The 20416-nt window shown below is 48.8% G+C and overlaps 1 protein-coding gene across 8 annotated transcripts in view; it reads left to right on the top strand.

Moving 5' to 3' along the window:
* The window catches only part of LOC103123836 (ankyrin-2), a 181276-nt gene that overhangs the window by 139633 nt on the left and 21227 nt on the right, over positions 1-20416 (top strand). For 5 of the 8 annotated variants that reach the window (XM_060186199.1, XM_060186198.1, XM_060186197.1 and 2 more), the window contains 5 exons: positions 3319-3340; positions 6757-12867; positions 14460-14534; positions 16109-16240; positions 18015-18158. In XM_060186199.1, coding sequence (XP_060042182.1) covers positions 3319-3340; positions 6757-12867; positions 14460-14534; positions 16109-16240; positions 18015-18158 — 6484 coding nt within the window. The remainder of the gene's footprint in view (positions 1-3318; positions 3341-6756; positions 12868-14459; positions 14535-16108; positions 16241-18014; positions 18159-20416) is intronic. The other 3 variants (XM_060186202.1, XM_060186201.1, XM_060186200.1) reach the window with 1 other exon arrangement.

The raw sequence follows: 20416 nt of genomic DNA, 5'->3' as shown, positions 1-20416 counted from the left end.
CCATAGAGCTCCTACCCCCCCCCCCCACACACACACACAAACATACACACGGGGCCCTCTTGTGGTCCAGAACTCAAGACCAGAGGCTTGGTCCCTGCACTATGAATCCACTACACCTGGAAGCTATTTTTTCCCCCTTTTGTTGCCCTTGTTGTTTATCGTTGTTGTTATTATTGTTGTTGGATAGGACAGAGAGAAATGGAGAGAGGAGGGGAAGACAGAGAGGGGGAGAGAAAGACAGACACCTGCAGACCTGCTTCACTGCCTGCGAAGCGACTCCCCTGCAGGTGGGGAACCAGGGTCCTTACGCTGGTCCTTGCGCTTTGTGCCATATGCGCTTAACCCACTGCACTACCGCCCGCCTTCCCCCATTTTTTTTTTATTGCCACCAGGGTTATAGCTGGGATGCCTGTAGTACAAATTAACTGTGCCTGGCAGCCTGGCAGCCTTTCTTTCTTTCTTTCTTTCTGTCTTTCTTTCTTTCTTTCTTTCTTCCTTCCTTCCTTCCTTCCTTCCTTCCTTCCTTCCTCCCTCCCTCCCTCTCTCCCTCTCTCTCTCTCTTTCTTTCTTTCTTTCTTTCTTTCTTTCTTTCTTTCTTTCTTTCTTTCTTTCTGTTTATTATTAGACATGACAGAAATTGAGAAGGGCGAGGGAGATAGATAGAGAGGCATAGAGAAAGGGAGACACCACTTCACTCTTGAAGCGTCCACCCTGCAAGTAGGGGCCAGGGTCTTGAACCCAGGTCCTTGAGCAGGGTAACTGACAAACTGACATGTGTGCTCACTGGGTGCACCACCATCCATCCCCCCAAAACTTTATAACACAGCACTTGAGGCATCATTTGCCTCTGACTGCCCATATCCTAACAGGCCCCCGAGGAATTTTCCAGAAATCCTATGACATACAGTAGTGTTCTAGCCATGGATGGAATATTTGCTTGCAGACACACATTCCCTCTCCCTCTCCCTCTCCCTCTTTCTCGGCTTCTAGCCTTTTCTCTGCTCTAATTTCTGCCACAGCTGTGCATTTAATATTTGCTTCAAACATAAACAAGAGATCTGCAGGCTCTTCAGTAACTTGTAGAATCTACAGGCATCCAACAAGTAAAAACCAGGAGAGCCACAGAGACCAAGACTCTTTGATCAAGGAGCCTGCGTCTCACTAGTAACAGAATTAAAAATAGGAAAAAACTAAAAACTCACAGGAATGAGCACTCCACATGCCCCCCCCCCCCCCTCAGGGATTGTGCCATCAGGTCAAAGGTTCAGATTTAGGACTATGTGTCCTGGAGCGACCAGCCATTTGGATTCTTCCTGTTTCATAACCATTACTGCAAGTTATGCAGGGTTTTTTCCTTTTTCTTTCTTTCTTTTTTTTTTTTTTTTGTGGAGATCTAAAGATGCCCAGACTTCAACAGAAGTGAAAGAAATCATTGGAAAATTCCTGGGACATGGCTAAGACCCCTGCCGTTGTTTTCCAGTTAAATGGAAAGTTTTTCACTTCTTTTTTTCTTTTCTCTCTCTTTTAAATATTTATTTATTACGTTTTGTTGCCCTTGTTTTATTGTTGTAGTTATTATTGTTGTTGTTATTGATGTCATTATTGTTGGATAGGACAGAGAAGTGGAGAGAGGAGGGGAAGACAGAGAGAGGGAGAGAAAGATGGACACCTACAGACCTGCTTCACCACCTGTGAAGCGACTCCCCTGCAGGTGGGGAGCTGGGAGCTCCAACTGGGATCCTTATGCTGGTCCTTGTGCTTTGCACCACCTGCGCTTAACCCACTGTGCTACCGCCCGACTCCCTCTCTCTCCCTTTTTAACAGTTAACTCTGATGGGTTTGAAATACAGAGAACAAATATTCTTATGCCCACCGGTTGATAATATGTCAAGCCTTGTTAGTCTAGAGAATTCCCCTGAGATCCTTTTTATTCCGGAGGTTGGGGCAGGACTGGAGTAAGGAGTGGGCGGGTAGAAGAGAGAGTCCTCGACATGCGGTCTGGTCATAGATAGGAGGCTGATGCCCTTCCTTCCTCCTCTGCAGTCACCCTCTGCCTCCCCCACACACAGGTTCCTTCTTGTCAAGGTTCCTCCATTGCCACTTCTCTCCTTGTGATCCTCACACCCCTTCTTGAAAGAGTGATATTATCCACAGATCAAACCAGTTTTGCCCTATTCCAATCAGGGTTTTTTGTTTGTTTGTTTGGAAATCATTTATGTATTTTGATGAGGGAGGGAAAGAGATACTGAGACCAGAGCCCTGCTCAGCTAATGGCTGATGGTGGTGCTAGGGATTGAACTTGAGACCTCAGAATCTTAAGGATGAAAGTCTTTTTGCAGGAGTCGGGCGGAAGCGCAGTGGGGTAAGCGCAGGTGGCACAAAGCGCAAGGACTGGCTTAAGGATCCGGGTTTGATCCCTCGTCTCCCTACCTGTAGGGGAGTCGTTTCACAAGCAGTGAAGCAGGTCTACAGGTGTCTACCTTTCTCTCCCCTCTCTGTCTTCCCCTCCTCTCTCCATTTCTCTCTGTCCTATCCAACAACTACTACATCAATAACAACAATAACTACAAAAAAAGGGAATAAATAAGTAAATATTTTTTTAAAAAAGAAAGTCTTTTTGCAGAATCATTATGCTGTCTCCCCAGCCTGAACTTTAAAAAAATATTTTATAAATTAAATTAATTTTTTCCCCTAATTTTCCAGTGGGTCTGTGATCTTTCTCTTGTATATGTTCAAGATATCTTTGAGTCCACAGATCCTGTTATTTTCCTTTCAGAGTCTGGGATCCTACTATATTGTTGGCCCTTTTTCTCTTTTTATTTATTTTTTTATGTATTTTCTTTTAACTAATGCTCAGCTCTGGTTTATGGTGGTGGTGGGGGGGGGGGATTGAACCTGAGACTTTGGGTCCCCAGGCATGACAGTCTCTTTGCATAACCATTATACTGCCTACCCCCACCCTCCTTTTTCTCCATTAGAACTCAGTTGTTAGTTACCTGCTTCACTTTTTTTCCCCCTCAGCTTTCCCTGTAATATGTACTTTTACATATGAAAACAAGCGTAGATCTTATCTTCCCAAACTATTTGGTTTTTTTCCAATCAGGGAAAGAATCCGAATGACTTTCAGGCCAAAGTGCAGCAAATCCTTCCTGTGTAACTCTAGTAACTTGTGCACTCTACCAGGTGCACCCCCACTCCAGCCTCCCCAACCCCCCCTAAATAGTAACGAACGGGAAATCCTTGTACACAATAGGGGGGCTTCTTTGTGAGACACGATGCGGTTTTGTAACTTTTCCATTTATGTATGTTTTCTTTCAGATCGATATGACATCAGAAAAAAGTAAGATTTTCACTAAAATTGAGTTTGTCTGAAAGCTGGCTATCAGAAAAGTGAAGCATGAATTCAGATGCGAGCTAGTTGCCATTACTAACCACGATAACTGTCCTAATGTTCCTACTCTGTTAACCATTAACCCACGTGGAGGAAAAGCAGCTTAGCTCACTTGCTCTCCATGAGATCCCTCGACCGTTAGCACGTCCGCCGTCAGACGTGACAACGATTCATCTAAGCATTCACTTTCATATGAAATTTCGCCCATTCACCCTGCTGCCGCCCTTAATGCCTGTTCCCGAAACCCCACCCTCCCATTTTAGTCCGTACGTTGGCATAACATTATCATCTCGTTTTTTTCTGTTTTTTTTTTTTTTTCTTTCTTTCTTTCTTTTTTTTTTAAGCAGACAGGACAGTATCACTTTTCATCCCCGGCAACACCACCTTCTGGGGTGTAGGCCGCTCCTGCCAAAGTGATACTCTCTGTCTGAGTTCTCAGCTAAAGCTAACTCACCTGAGCCCCACCCTGGCCCCATCATTAACCCCACCCTGAACCCCACCCCTTACTGTGGTGAAGTGTGACCAGCTTCTTTAGGGGCAGAGGTTGAATGCACTTTTGTGAAAGAATAAGAGCCAGAAATACAAAGAGTTAAAGCCTCCGCAGATGCTGTTGCCTGTCAGGACGCTGAGTTTTGATAGGGCTGGTTAGCCCGCAGGGAAGTCCCACACTTAGCCTAGAACTCACTTCCGACTTGTAACAATCAGTATTTTTTAATTTTTTGTAGTTTATTGGCCAGGTCCTGGCAATTTGCTGGCTTCTTGTGTAGAACAAGTTGAGTTTTGTAGATTTCTATCATGTGGATGCCCCCAAGTACATTAAAAAAAAAAAAGGCAGATCTTTATTTTGACATTTGTTTCCACGTGTCATTTCACAGTGGTATTTCCAGAAGGGGAAAACTTGGAGCCAGGTACATTACGGCCCTCCCCTGCCCTAGCCAGTGGTGAACTGAGGCCTTTTATTATCTGATGCCTTCACATTGTTTTCAGAACGGTGTTGGGGATGAGGAGAGGACCTGGCACATCTGAAAGACTACCGAGTGGCCTCCCTACCCTAATTGTTCAATCTTACAGACTTAGAGAGAGAGGATGGATAAGACAGAGAGAGAGAGAGGAGAGGAGAGACACCAGAGCACTGCTTCACCATCCATGGTGCTCCACTGCGGTGCTAGGGATGTGATCAGGGCCTCATCCGTGGCAAGATGTGCGCCCTACCTGCTAGACTATCTCTCTTGCATTCTTCATATATATACATATATATATATATATATATATATATATATATATATATATATATATGTCTCACGTTCAGTGAGTGTGTCTTCTCAACAAATCCAGATTCTCTCAAGAGAATGGTTCATTTAAAAGATGATCATTATGAGTGCCCTCATTAATTCCATCTTAAAATTATTTTTATTTTCTTTTTTGGTAGGACAGAAAAAAATTGAGAGGGGTGGAGAAGATACAGAGGGTGAGAGACAGAGAGACACCTGCATGCAGACCTGCTTCACCACTTGTGAAGTGACCCCTTTTCAGACCTTCTTATAATTTTGTTCTTACGTGTCAACATAACCTCCTCTGCAGTAAAGAGTTAGAAATCTTTCCTTTTAACCCCTACTTTCTTCTTTGGAACAGCTGCATTATTCTTTCTTTTTTGTTATTTATTTATTTTTTTGCTATGACCCTCCCCTTTGTCCCTTGAATGTCAGCTTAATAGGAATGAAACATGAATTTGTCCTCCTGACCCAACCACTTTGAAGAGAAAAAAAAAATTAATAAATGGGAAGAAGTCACTTTCAGGATGTCATGCGTTCTCCTGAGTGAATCCTGGGTATCAGAAGTTTTAAAAAATATTTCAATTATAGCTCCACATGTTATTTTTTTTTTCCATCTGAAGACAAGTCTTTACTTCATATAGCTAGAACACAGTCTCCAAAGCAGGGTTCTGTGGAAGGGACTCTCCCTGTTGACTCTTCATGAGACAATCTCTCAGTTCTCCTCTTGCCTCTTTATTTATTTTCATTTTATTGAATTGAGGCATAGGGGAATGGAGTGGGAAAAAGAGAGATAGAGAAGGAGAAAAAGAGACACCTGCAGCACCACTTCACCAATCCTGAAAGCTTTCCCTCTGCAGGTGGGAACTGGGGGCTTGAACCTAGGTCCTTGTGCATGGTGATGCATGTACTCAACCTGGTTCACCACCAACCAGCCCCCATCTCTTCTTGTCTTTAAAAGGACATCCCTCATGTCTCTCTCCCTCCCTGCTGCTGTACCTCTTTTCTGCATCTTAGGAGCAGACTTGCAGTGAAATAGATTCACTTCACCACAGTAGGGCTTCACCCATTTGTTCTAATTTCTAACCACCTCCCGCCCACACGCTGAGTAAGACCTCCCTCTCCCTCCCGTCTCCTTTCACCTTTGCTTTGCATGGAAATAACTTGGCTTACATAAACTGTGTGTGTGTCCGCGTGACTGTCTCCAGTTTGGTTTACCACGCCTCACCTTTGAACTCTGGACTCACCCCTGAGTTGACTCACCACTGCCATTTGTCTTGGTGGTTTTCCTTTCCTTCATTTCACCTCCTTGGTCTGTCCGTCCCATGTCTCCACAAGGAGGTCGCTTCCAGGAAAGGACCATGCCTCTTAGCACAAAGACCGTTTGTGTCACTGTTTGGTGTAGATTTCCCTGAGATGAAATGCCAGTTGGCAGTGGAGTCAGACCCATTTCCTGTGGTCAGTGTGGGCAGAGAGCCCTGTCCAGAATTTCAGATTCTCCCCTCATCCAAAGCATATGTGCAGCTGAGGATGGGATTCTGAGTTTGCTCCGACTGGCTTTCTCCTCGAGGAAATCAACTCTGCAATTTCTAATGCTTTCCATTTTTATTTTTAGTTACCCCCCACACACATGGTTATTTTATTTTCAACATTGATCTGTAACATCCAAGCAATCTTGAGATATCTCTGTGTAAATTCACTGCGTTCGTCCCTTGTCCTGGTTTGTGGTGTTGTGTGTGCGTGTATGCGTGCGTGCGTATGTCATGGTTATTTGTTGGGGCTTCATTGTGTGTGTGTGTGTGTGTGTGTTGCAAGTGAGAAAATTAAGCAAGTTATTTCCTGCTCATTTTTCCCTTTCAGTTTCTTTTTTGTTTGTTTCTTTTTCCGTTAGCTTCGCTTTGCTTTCGTATCCTGAGACCTTGTGGATCCACCATGCCCAGCCCATTTTGTTGTCCCTCCCACCACGGCAGGAAACAGACATTTGTGTTGGTTCAGTCCTGATTACATATGCCGATAGCTTTTTTTTTTCTTTTATTTCCATGTTACTTTTGGTGTCGTTGTTTTTTGTTGTTGTTTTTTTGATTCACATCAAAGATGATGAGACAGACTCTACAGAAACATCTGCCCTGAAAAGCCACCTGGTTAATGAAGTTCCTGTCCTGGCCAGTCCGGACTTGCTCTCTGAAGTGTCCGAGATGAAACAAGATCTGATCAAGATGACGGCCATCTTGACCACAGACGGGACGGAAAGGGCAGGTCCCCTTAAGGTCAAGGAGCTGGCGAAGGCCGCTGAGGAGGAACCAGGGGAGCCTTTTGAGATTGTGGAAAGGGTGAAAGAGGACCTAGAGAAGGTCAATGAGATCCTGAGGAGTGGCACCTGTGCCAGAGAGGAGGGCAATGTTCCCAGGCCCCAGTCGGAGGGGGAATTAGTGGAGGAGGAGGAGTGGGTGTTGGTCAGTGAGGAGGAGATACAAGAGGCAAAACAAAATGCACCTTCAGAGGTCTCTGAGGAGCCCTGTGTAGAAGTTAGACTAGAGAAAGTGGTCAGAGGCAAGGGAGAGAAAGACCCCACTGGGCTCCTGAACTACCTTACAGAGGATCTCAATTCCTACGTGGCTCCCCCTCACGGAGCCCGACCTCAGAAAGCTCGAGAAGCTTCTGGGGAGAAACGTGAAGCCCCGGCCGCCAGTAGGAGCTTGGAGAGCCGTCGAGGAGGCCAAGACACCCCCCCAGGTGAGACCCCAACTGGACAGAAACAGCTCAAAGCAAGCCCTGGGATAAAGAAGCCCTTGAGGAAGAAACTCAAAGAGAAACAGAAGCAGAAAGAGGAGACCTCACCGGCCAGCACTGGCAAGATGGATGTGAAAAAGGGCAGCTCGGAGGAGTCGCTGGATGAAGAGCCAGGCCTGGCCCCTGAGCCTACTGCCACCACCAAGGCCACGTCACCCCTCATTGAGGAGACCCCCATTGGCTCCATCAAGGACAAAGTGAAGGCCCTGCAGAAGCGGGTGGAGGATGAGCAGAAGGGCCGCAGCAAGCTGCCCGTGAGGGTCAAGGGCAAGGAGGACGCGCCTAAGAGGAGCCCACATCGGGCCCCAGCTGCCTCCTCAGCCTCCCTGCGGGCAGAGAGGAACTCACCTCCCTCCTCCACTAAGACCGAGAAGCACCCTCCCTCTCCAGCCAGCAAAACCGAGAGACACTCCCCAGTGTCTCCCTCAGCAAAAACAGACAGGCACTCACCCATGTCTGCAACCACCAAAACTGAGAGACACTCCCCAGTGTCCCCCTCCTCTAAGCCTGACCGGCACACACCTGCCTCGCAGTCAGGAAAGACAGACAGACGTTTCCCGGCATCCCCCTCATCCAGGCCAGACAAGCACCCTCCAGTGTCCCCAGGGAGGACAGAGAAGCGCCTGCCAGTCGGGCTCCCCTCCAAGTCAGAGAAGCACTCACCTGTGTCAGCCTCAGGGAAGACAGAGAGGCACCTGGCCGTGTCCCCCTCCGGGAGGATGGAGAAGCAGCCACCCGTATCCCCCACCTCCAAATCGGAGCGGATCGAGGAGACCATGTCAGTAAAGGAGCTGATGAAGGCTTTCCAGTCGGGCCAGGACCCTTCGAAGCACAAGACCGGGCTGTTTGAGCACAAGGCCTCCAAACAGAAGCAGCAGCCCCAGGACAAAGGCAGAGGAAGGACAGAAAAGGACAAGGGGCCAGCGGCCACAGCCCAGACAATCAGGCGGGGCCAGAGGTCCCCACTAACCACAGGCCCCGTGGAACCCAAGAGAGGGGTCCTGCGGAGTACTATCTTTGTGGGGTTGAGAGAACCCCAGAATGACAGGGAGCGAGCTCCCAGTCACAGAACTCCTGAGCCCCCACCGTCAGCCCTGCAGGAAGCAGGCCATGGAGAAGACAAGGGTCTCCAGGAGAAGCTGGCTGATGAGCAGGGCGACCTGGACCTCCAGATTAGCCCCGACAGGAAGACTTCCACTGACTTCTCGGAGGTCATCAAGCAGGAACTGGAGAGCAACGACAGCTACCAACAGTTCTGCCTGAGCCAAGAGCCAGAGAAGGCACAGCTGCACCCAGATCAGGTGCTCACAAGTCCTTTCGACACAGCCTTCCCTCTTGACTACATGAAAGACCCATTCCTCCCAGCTCTGTCTTTGCCCAGCGCGGCCTTGGATGGCAGCCCCGAGAGCCTTAAACCGGAAGTGGAAGCGGAAGTGGGGGCTGGCTCCCCCTGCGGCAGCCTGATGGAAGGGACCCCCCAAATTAGTTCTGAGGAAAGCTATAAGCACGAGGGCCTCGCGGAGACCCCTGAGACCAGCCCAGAAAGCCTTTCCTTCTCACCAAAGAAGAGCGAGGAGCCAAGCAGGGAAAGATCTGGAAGTCCCAAGTCCCAAACGCCAACAGAAATCCATTCCAAAGAAGATAAGCCTTCAACCAAAGATGAGAGCGCAGGTTTGGAACAGGGGGCCGGGACCCCCGTCGACGCAGAGCTCACTGCTGAGTCTGAGCCCAAGGAGGCCACCCATGATCTCACTAAAGACGGTGTTCTCCAACATGAGGGTGACAATGGCCTTGAAAGCTTCCGTGCATCATTAGCAAAAACAATGCCACCAGGTCTGATTGAGATGGCATCCTGTGGTGAGGGTCAGCTCACGTGGGACAGCTCAGCCAGCACAGCAAAAAGGGAGCCTGAAGGGGAGGAATCCATAGCCATGGTCCAGCCTTCAGATGAGACAAGGCCCCCACCTCAGCCAGAAAGCAAAGCCTCAGGGACTGAGTCCAAACCTCCAGGGCCCATCAGAAGCCCCCAGGGGTTAGAACTTGCGTTGCCCAGCCGAGACAGCGAGGTGCTCAGCCCTGGGGCTGATGAGTCCCTTGCTGTGAGCCACCAAGACTCCTTGGAGGCCAGCCCAGTGCTGGAGGATAACTCCTCTCACAAAACTCCAGATTCTCTGGAGCCAAGTCCTCTAAGAGAATCCCCATGCCGGGACTCTCTGGAAAGCAGTCCCGTGGAGCCCAAGGCAAAGGGTGGCATCCTCCCTGGCCACTTCCCTCTCCCCCCAGCCATGGTCAAAGCTGAGCTTTTGACAGAGGTGGCTGCCATGAGGTCAAGGTTGCTGCGGGACCCTGACGGCAGCGCTGAAGATGACAGCCTGGAGCAGACATCACTGATGGAGAGCTCTGGAAAGAGCCCCCTTTCTCCAGATACTCCCAGCTCCGAGGAGGTCAGTTACGAGGTCACCCCCAAGACCACTGAGGCCAGTACCCCCAAACCAGCCATGATTGAGGAATGTGCAGAGGAGGAGGACATGGAGAATGGGGAGAGGAAGAGGTTTACCCCCGAGGAGGAGATGTTTAAGATGGTCACCAAAATCAAAACGTTCGATGAACTGGAGCAGGAGGCAAAGCAGAAGAGGGACCACAGGAAAGAGCCCAGGCCAGAGGACACATCTTCAGCCTCGGATCCGGATGCCGACTGCTCGGCAGAGGTAGGGGAGCCAAAACATGAGGAGAGCATGGAGGGTGATGGCGAGGTCCCCTTGGTGGTGACATCAGAGAGCAGAAAGGCCTCCTCTTCCTCTGACAGTGAACCCAAACTGACTCGTCTCAAGGAGGGTCCCTCAGAGGGTCTCTTACCTGAGCCGGTGATCCGCGTGCAGCCTCCCTCTCCGGTCCCCACTGGCACGGACCCCGGCTCCAGCCCCGAGGATGGACCATTCCAGCCCATTGCCTCCAAACAGTACACTTTCAGGATACAGGACGACACACAGTCAGCTTCCGGAGAAGCAGGAGCAGGAGAGGAACAAGGAACTTACTCACCTGACGGCAGTCTCATCGCCAGCCCCGACGAGACTCACGATGGGCTCAGCAGAGACATGGCCCAGACTAAACCCTGCAACAGCCATGGGTTCGAGGCCGGGAGTCCTGGCGGCTCTGCCACCCCTGTCTCTTGTGGTCTCCAGGGTTCCATTGCAGAAGGCGGCAGTGGACAGCGAGGGGTCCGGAAGGGGCCACTCAGTTCCCAAGATACAGATGAAGTCCCAGAAGGAGCAGAGCTAGGGGAGGTCAGAGTGGAGCCCCCACATCTGGGCTGCCCTGGTGATAGTTCTGCATCTGTTATATCCTCTTGGCCTCAGGGCTCACCATCCACAGGAGAGGAAGCCTACAGTGACACCGTGCTCTCGGCATCTTCTCCAGCAAGAACAGAAATCTGTAAAACAGAGCCAGCCTTGGCGAGCTCTCCCGAGGACTGCTCCCTGGAGGACCCCACCAACAGTCCTCTTGGGGCTGTTCCCGCCTCTGAGCCAGCCGAGACCGAGACAGTCTCTGATCCTCAAATCATCAGTCCTTACGAGAATGTCCCTCCCCACTGCTTTTTCCCTAGCCAAGAAAACAGAGGAGCAGAACACATGAGTCCTCACTCTCCAGAAGGGGTCTCTGTCCCTGTCGTCACATCCTCCTCCCTGGGAGACGTGGCGGTGGTGGCCAGCTCCTCTAGTGGGACTGCTTTGAGCAGAGAGCTTGGTTCTGAGGCCCAGGCTGTAGGGCTGGCATCCGAGCAGGAATGCCCCAAGTGGGAAGGACAGACAGACAGCGTGATGGTGCCCTCGCCTGTGGCTCCCGGGGGCTCAGAGACGTCGGCATCAGGGGGTGGACACCCCAGCCCGGTCGTCATCACCAGGACTGATGTAGACGCCGACTCCTGGAGCGAAATCCGCGAGGACGACGCGGCCTTCGAGGCCCGCGTGAAGGAGGAAGAGCAGAAGATATTTGGCTTGATGGTAGACAGACAGTCCCAGGGAACCACCCCTGACACCACGCCAGCCAGGACCCCCACGGAGGAGGGGACCCCCACCAGCGAGCAGAACCCATTTCTCTTCCAGGAGGGCAAGCTGTTTGAGATGACCCGCAGCGGTGCCATTGACATGACCAAGAGGTCCTACGCGGACGACGGTTTCCACTTTTTCCAGATTGGCCACGAATCTGGGGAGGAGACTCTGACGGAGGAGCTGAGGGAGGGTGTAGTGATGGGGGCTGAGCCCCCACAGCCGGAGGCACCTGAGGGCTCCCTCGTGCTTTCCGAATCCAGAGAGACCACGGACGGCGAAGCAGACTTGATTCCAGATGACCTGAGTGAAGATGCAGAGGACACGGCAGCTCCAGAGACTCCCCCGAGAAGCCCAGGCGCTGCGTCAACGTCTCCTGCAGGGATCCAGGATGCTACCCCCTCTGAGATGTGTGGTGTGAAACCAGTGCCAGGCCCTGACTGCCCAGAACCCGCTGTCCCCGCAGGGTTAGACTTTTCCACCGTCGCCAGGTCTGTGTATCCCGAACGGGAGGACGCATCTCCCGATTCATCCCCGGAGGAGCAGAAGTCGGTCATCGAGATCCCCACAGCCCCCTTGGAGCACGTGCCTTCTACCGAAAGCAAGTCCAAAATCCCCGTGAGGACTTTGTCAGTCCCAGCACCAACCTCCGGGGAGCCAGAGCAGCCCCTTTCGGAAAAGTTTCTAGATGAAGGAAGCAATGAGGATGAGACCAAACCCAAATCAAAAATCCCCGTCAAAGCACCCGCCCACAGGCCCGAGCGGCCACTCTCTCCGGTGGAACCCCCGCTCCGGCCCACAGTGGAGGCTCAGGGACGGGATGAGGCTAGCAGAGCCTTGGATCAGAGAAGCCAGTCGGAGTCGGATGCCTATCCTCCCACCTCCAGACCCCGAGGGCCAGAAAAATCTAGAAGCTACCCTGAGAGGGAAACCGAGAATAGAGAGAGGGATGAGGAAGATGAGTTTGAGGGAGAGCCAGAAGGTAGGGCCCCCAGACCCAACGGGCATTCCTCCCACCTGCCAGTTAAGAGCAAGAGCAACCCCTTCTCCAGCCAGGGGGCTGTGAGCCCCACCAGAGACAGCCGGGAACAGTTCTTTGACCTGTACAGAAACTCCATAGAGTTCTTTGAGGAGATCAGCGACGAGGCTTCCAAGCTAGTGGATAGGCTGACCCAGTCAGAAAGAGAGCAAGAGTTAGCGTCAGATGACGAGAGCAGTAGTGCCCTGGACGTCTCAGTAATCGAGAATCTGCCACCTGCTGAGACCGACCACTCACTCCCCGAGGACATCTTTGACACAAGGCCCATTTGGGACGAGTCCATTGAGACTCTGATTGAGCGCATTCCCGATGAGAATGGCCCAACTGAAGGTATTTGCCAGCCCCTGGGATCCCTTGTTGCTTCGCATGTCATAAATCTCTTTTTTATTTTTTGCTTCTTCTTTTGTTTCTTCCCTGTCTCCCCTGCGTCTGTTTCCTTTGGTGACTCGTGTTCTCATTTTCCTTAAGCTTCCCGTAGTGGTTACTGTGTTTGTTGTACGCCCTTTGTGTTTCGTGCTTTCTCTGTATACTCTCGTCTCTGGAAACAGATCTCAAGATTGAGTCATGAGAATGCTTACAGAAAAACATAAACACGACCGGCGGGTAGCCGTGACCTTGCTCCCGCCTCAGCTCAGCTCTGCTCGTTGCTGCACGTAAGGCCATGCAAGCTTTGAGTTTTGTTGTTCTGATGCCCTAAGCTGAGCCTCCCAATTAAGCTTCTCTGCTTTTTATTTATTTATTTATTTATTTTTGGCACGAGAATCTTGTTTCTTCTTCTGACCTCGATGTCCTTGAAAATCATGAATGCTTTATGAGTTTGAAACTATCAGGAGCCATGTGCTCTAAAAGAGTCTCACGTGTGTGTGTGTGTGTCTGAAATCATCCCAGTTCTTGGGGATCTGGTTTTAACTCAGAAAGGTTGGATTTCAGACACCCGGCTTAAACACTTTAAGTAAACAGACACAAGGTGAAAAACAAACAAACAGAAACCACCCATGATATACATATATATGCTTTTCATGTATGTGGTCTGTAGACTGAATATGATGTGTTCTGAATTCACGCAGCAGACAACAAAATCTCAAAACTCTGCATGACTGAAGTTGATTGTGAGGGGGTGATGGCTCTTTGAATCAGGAAAGGAAACCATAGATGGCTTTGAGAAGTGGTCTCCAGTCTTCCAGTATCTCTACAATAAAGACTACTAGGCTTCAATTTGAACTATTAAAAAGAATTAAGAAAAAAATTGCACAAGCCCATGATCTAAAACACTGCCCATCCACAGGGTGAAAAAGAACCAGGAAATTGTGGAGGGGGGGCTGTGGGGGAAGAGAGGGAATATGTGGGTTTCATTGATGATAAGATGAAAATACCAAGACCCATAAACAGAAGGGACACAGACAAATACACACACTTTAATCCTCCCTTCTTCCAGAGTTCTTCCCCCTACCCTCCCGCCCCGGGATGGTCTGATGGGGGAAATTTCAGATGTGGTTTCTCTCAGACACGGCCTGTACCATTCCAGGGGTATGTGAAACAGCTTCTTTCCTTCTGCACCCCGCTTCAGAATTCTCTGCTGCTCGGTGGGCAAAGGGATCACACTCTGGTGGGCAGCAGTCTCTCTCCAATCTCAGAAGAGAGCCAGACAGTGGCTAAGAAAACTGGCAGCTTATCTTGTCATTCTCGTGGACTAGTCTTGATTAAAGAGATATGGAAGCAGGTGGTTTCCTGATTTCTGTTCGCTGCATCTCCCATGCCATTTCAGAGATCAGGCAGACATAGGACTTAGTGCGGTTCCGAGCGTGCTGGCCGGTCTGGCCTGCTGTTTGGAGAGGTGACTTCCTTTCTGGAAGTTGCTGAGAACACTAGTTCCTCTGCTGTCACAGACGACCTCTGGTCATTCTGTTTTTGACCTTCTGTAGATGAACAGGACGAGCAGGAGCGGTTGGAGGAGAGGCTGGCTTACATTGCTGACCACCTGGGCTTCAGCTGGACAGGTAAAGTGGCACCTGTCCCCTAGTTCGGCAAAACCTGCCAGGTTTCAGTGGCATGATTACATATATGCCATCAACAATAAAAAGATGATGGTGGGGAGTCGGGCTGCAGTGCAGCGGGTTAAGTGCACGTGGCGCAAAGCTTAAGGACCAATGTAAGGAACAGGCGGTAAAGCAGGTCTGCAGGTGTCTCTCTCTCTTTCTCTCCCCCCTCACTGCCTTCCCCTCCTCTCTCCATTCTCTCTGTCCTATCCAACAATGACATCAATAACAACAACAACAATAACAACTACAACAACAAATGAAAACTAGGGCAACAAAAGGAAAATAAATATAAAAAGGTGATGATGTTTTTTTTTTCTTGAGGAAGGCCATGGGAGATAATGAAAAGAATAATAAGTGATGGTCTGGGAGGTGGTGCAGTGGATAAAGCATCAGACTCTCAAGCATGAGGTCCTGAGTTCAATCTCCGGCAGCACATGTACCAGAGTGATGTCTGCTTCTTTCTGTCTCTCCTGTCTTTCTCATTAATAAATAAATAAAATCTTAAAAAAATAATAATAACACAGAGAGAGAGAGAGAGTGTGTGTGTGTGTGTGTGTGTGTTGGTGGTGGTGATGTTTGCTTGTTTTATTTACCAGAACCCTGCTCAGCTCTGGCTACTGGTGGTGCTGGGGATTGAACCCAGAACCTCAGAGCCCCAGGCATGAAAGTCTTTCACAAAACCACTAGGATATGTCCCCAGCCTTGCTCACTCTAACACTTATTTTCATGGTCAAGGAAGCAAGAGGGATTCCAGAGTACTGCCTATCTCTGGCATACAGTTATACCGAGAATGGAAGGGACACAACTTGTGACGCGCATGTGTATGTGTGTGTGCGCGTGCGTGCGTGTGTGTCTCTGGGGCCGGGGGTCTGGTGCACTACCACTATGCAGTCTCCCAGGCCTCAGAACTATTGATTGGGCAGATTTTGAGACTATTGCTATTCTCACCAATGTCCTTCTGCATTTGTGGGGATCTAAATTCCAGCGATAACTGTTCCAGTACCACTGTATGATGTACCTGCCATGATAGCTTACTAGTGGTTTCCCCAGGGTTCATGATTGTAGATGCCCTGTATCATCGGAGCAAGGGCTTCAAGGGTGACTGCTAGTGTGTTAGATACCAAGGTTAAAGAAGTACAGACAAGGGAGTCGGGCGGTAGCGCAGCGGGGTAAGTGCACGTGGCGCAAAGCGCAAGGACCTGCGTAAGGATCCTGTTTGAGCCCCGGCTCCCCACCTGCAGGGGAGTCACTTCACAGGCAGTGAAGCAGGTCTGCAGGTGTCTGTCTTTCTCTCCCCCTCTGTTTTCCCCTCCTCCATCCATTTCTCTCTGTCCTATCCAACAGTGACGACAACAATAAAACAAGGGTAACCAAAGGGAATAAATAAATAAGTAAAAAAAAAAAACGTACAGACAGGTAAGCACACCCTTATAGCGGTACAAGGACTTCAGAAGTCACAAGATCACGAGGCCAGGGAGCAGGACTCTGTGCTCAGAAGCCAGTGGATTGACCAGTTGGGTTTGCTCTTCCAGAACTGGCACGAGAACTGGATTTCACCGAGGAGCAAATCCATCAGATCCGAATTGAGAACCCTAACTCACTGCAAGACCAGAGCCACGCGCTGCTGAAGTACTGGCTGGAAAGGGAGGGGAAACGTGCTACAGGTAGGCCAGGGGCTGGGCTCCAGGGGCCAGGTTGGAACATGCTACTTCTCTGCAAGAGAACGAGCTAGAAAGGTCTCCTTGCGGCAGTGCTGCTGTCAGCTCCAGCGCTGCCAAAACCAGACCCATCCCTGGGAAGCATTCGTGCTGGGTTCTTGCAAAACTGCACCCGCTAATGGAAGGTGATTGATTCTCCACTGACTTTGGTTGCTGAGAACTGCCTAGAAATGTTAGCTGTCGGGGGCCGGGAGATAGCACAGCAGGTTAAGTGCACTCAAAACAGCCTCCAATGTGGACGCGTCCACTGTTCTGTGACTCTTCATCAGGGTGAGAAAGGTCTGTGTCAGGAGTTGGGCAGTAGTGCAGCGGGTTAAGCGCACATGGAGCAAAGCCCAAGGACTGGGTGTAAGGATCCCGGTTCAAGCCCCCGGCTCCCCACCTGCAGGCGTGTCGCATCACCAGCGGTGAAGCTGGTCTTCAGATGTCTGTCTTTCTCCCTCTCTGTCTCCCCTCCTCTCTCGATTTCTCTCTGTCATATCTAATACCGACGACATCAATAACAGCAACAATAATAACTACAATATAAAATAAGGGCAACAAAAGGGAATAAATAAATAAATATTTTTAAAAGAATGGATTAAGAGAGATGTCCGTGTGATTTAGATATCAGCTAGATTTGGGGGCTGGGCTGTGGCACACCTGGTTGAATGTATATGTTACCGTACATGAGGATTCCACCTGTGTGTGTTTGTATGGGGGAAGCTTCACAAGTAGTGAAGCAGTGCTGCAGGTATCTCTCTTCTCTGCCGTTTTAATTCTTCTCTGTCCTATCAAATTAAAAAAAATAAATAGAAAAAGAATGTCCTCTGCAGGGGAGTCACTTCACAAGCGGTGAAGCAGGTCTGCAGGTGTCTTATCTTTATCTCCCCTTCTCTGTCTTCTCCTCCTCTCTCCATTTCTCTCTGTCCTATACAACAACAGTGAATCAACAACAACAAAAATAATAACTACAACAATAAAAAACAACAAGAGCAACAAAAGGGAGTAAATAAATAAATATAAGGGGAAAATTATTTTTTAAAAAAAGAATGTCCTAATATCTCAATATGCATCATCAGCTAGGCCACAAATCTCTTCAGGTATCCTCCATCCGTATTCGGGATATGCTCAGACTAAGTAGTGATTTGTCTTTTTTTCTGAAATTCCTATTTGACAGTGTCCTAGATGTTCTCTGGTGACTACATTGAGGACTCGTGCCTAAGCTGTGTAGCCCCACCCACTCCCATCCACCCTTTTGCTGGGACTATCCTTTGTTTATGTTTTACAAAAAACCCTAGTTGGACTTTTTGTTGATTTCCTGTACAAATATCAAAATCTTGGCAAGGCAATTAAAGGAAAGAGATCTTTTCTTTTTTTTTTTTTAAAATATTTTATTTTATTTATTCCCTTTTGTTGCCCTTGTTGTTTTTATTGATGTAGTTATTATTGTTGTTGTCGTTGTTGGATAGGACAGAGAGAAACGGAGAGAGGAGGGGAAGATAGAGAGGGGGACAGAAAGATAGACACCTGCAGACCTGCTTCACCACCTGTGAAGAGACTCCCCTGCAGGTGGGGAGCCGGGGTTCGAACCGGGATCCTTATGCCGGTCCTTGTGCTTTAGCGCCACCTGCGCTTAACCCGCTGCACTACAGCCCGACTCCCGGAAAGAGATCTTTTCTGTTGTTGTTTTTCCAATGCCCCTTAGATGTAACAGCTACCTGTTGTTCCAATATTCCAGAGACCATCCTCATTGAATGTCTGACAAAGATCAACCGGATGGACATTGTCCATCTCTTAGAGACCAACACGGAGCCTCTTGGGGAGCGTATCAGTCACAGCTACACGGAGATTGAGCAGACCATCACGCTGGACCACAGTGAAGGTGGGGCCAAGTGTGTGTGTGTGTGTGTGTGTGTGTGTGTGTGTGTGTGTATGTGTGTAACTCAGCTAACCAGGCCATCTCTTTCCCTCTGGTCTTTGGTGGTCATTCTTTTATTTTACTTTATTTAAAAAAAATTTTTTTATATTTATTTATTTATTCCCTTTTATTGCCCTTGTTTTATTGTTGTAGTTATTATTGATGTCACTGTTGTTGGATAGGACAATGGAGAGCAATGGAGAGAGGAGGGGAAGACAGAGAGAAGGAGATAAAGGAGAGACACTTTCAGACCTACTTCACCGCCTGTGAAGCGACTCCCCTGCAGGTGGTGAGCTGGGGATTCGAACCCAGATCCTTACGCCGGTCCTTGCGCTTTTATGCCACCTGCGCTTAACCCGCTGTGCTACCGCCCAACTCCCTATTTTATTTTTTTTATATTTAATTATTTATTTTCACTTTTGTAGCCCTTGTTTTTTTATTGTTGTTGTTATTGATGTCCTTGTTAGGTAGGACAGAGACAAATGGAGAGAGGAGGGGAAGACAAAGGGAAAGAGAAAGACAGACACTTGCAGATCTGCTTCACTGCTTATTAAGTGAGCCCCCCCCCCCACAGGTGGGGAGCCAGGGGCTCGAACCAGGATCTTTAAGCCTGCCTTGCACTTCGCGCCACGTACGCTTAACCCACTGTGCTACCACCCGACTCTCATTGATGGTCATTCTTTATTCTCTCTACCCTGAAACCTCCTTGCCCTTTTTTTTTTTCAAAAAGCTTTATTTAATTTACTTATTGAGAGAGAGATGAGGTGTGGGATTGAACCTGAGGCCTCCGGCATGCCAGTCCTGTGCTCTCTGGAGGAGCCATTGCCACAGTCACTTCCTACCCACTTTGTAGCATCCGAAGCCTTTGTCATCAGGATTCTTGTTTTTATACTACCAGTGAAAGGGAATTGGATTTGGAAAACACCAGAGGAAGCCAGGCACTGTTTCTCTTATCTGAGAAGGGGAAAAAAAAAAAGAAAAGAAAGGCCCTCAAAAGTAGTAATAGGTAGGGGTGTCTTCCAAAGGAAGTGAAGATAGGACCATTGAAAAAATGGGCAAAATGTGCACGCAAACACACACACACACACACACACACACACACACACACACACACAGATAGTGATAGAATCAACCCATATCTGTGACCTTGGGAGGACTCCTGCAGTTCCCAGTGGAGGGGATGGGAACTGTATGGAATTACACCCTTCTAATCTTACGATTTTATAAATCAATATTAAATTACTAATAGAAAAATAAATTAAAAGGTATCTTTTTGTCTCTCTCCCTCTCCTCCTTCCTCTCAATTTCTGGCTATCTCTATCCAATGAATAAATAAAGATAAAAAAAATTTTTTTTAAGGAGTCTGGGTGGTAGTTCACCTAGTTGCACAAATGTTACAATGTGTAAGAACCCAGGTTCGGGAGTCAGGCTAAGCACATGTGGCGCAAAGCACAAAGACCGGCATAAGGATCCCGGTTTGAACCCCGGCTCCCCACCTGCAGGGGAGTCGCTTCACAGGTGGTGAAGCAGGTCTGCAGGTGTCTGTCTTTCTCTTCTCCTCTCTGTCTTCCCTCTCTCCATTTCTCTCTATCCTATCCAACAACAACAACAACAATAATAACTACAACAATAAAACAACAAGGGCAACAAAAGGGAAAAAATAAATAAAATAAATATAAAAAAAAAAGTTCAAAAAAAAAAGAACCCAGGTTCAAGTCTCTGGTCCCCACCTGCTTGGGGGGAAGCTTCACACGCTGTAAAGCAGGTCTACAAGAGTCTCTATGTCTCTCTCCCTCTCTTCCCTTTCATCTCAATTTCTGGCTCTCTTTACCCAATAAATAAATGAAGATAATAATTTTTCCCCTTTTTGTTGCCCTTGTTGTTGTAGCCTTGTTGTGGCTATTATTGTTGTTGTTGATGTTGGATAGGACAGAGAGAAATGGAGAGAGGAAGGGAAGACAGAGAGAGGGAGAGAAAGATAGACACCTGCAGACCTGCTTCACCGCCTGTGAAGCGACTCCCCTGCAGGTGGGGATCCGGGGGCTCTAACCGGGATCCCTATGCCACCTGCCGGTCTTGCACTTTGTGCCACGTGCGCTTAACCCGCTGCGCTACTGCCAGGCCCCTGATAAAATTTTTTTTTAAGAATGATTCTATTAGAACAAAGATCAACAAACTCAAGCTCTGGCTAAATCTGACTCACTTCCAATTTTTACAAATAA

The sequence above is a fragment of the Erinaceus europaeus genome, chromosome 2, assembly GCF_950295315.1.
Source record: "Erinaceus europaeus chromosome 2, mEriEur2.1, whole genome shotgun sequence".
Classification (NCBI taxonomy): domain Eukaryota; kingdom Metazoa; phylum Chordata; class Mammalia; order Eulipotyphla; family Erinaceidae; genus Erinaceus; species Erinaceus europaeus.
This window is presented reverse-complemented; position numbering and strand designations above follow the sequence as displayed.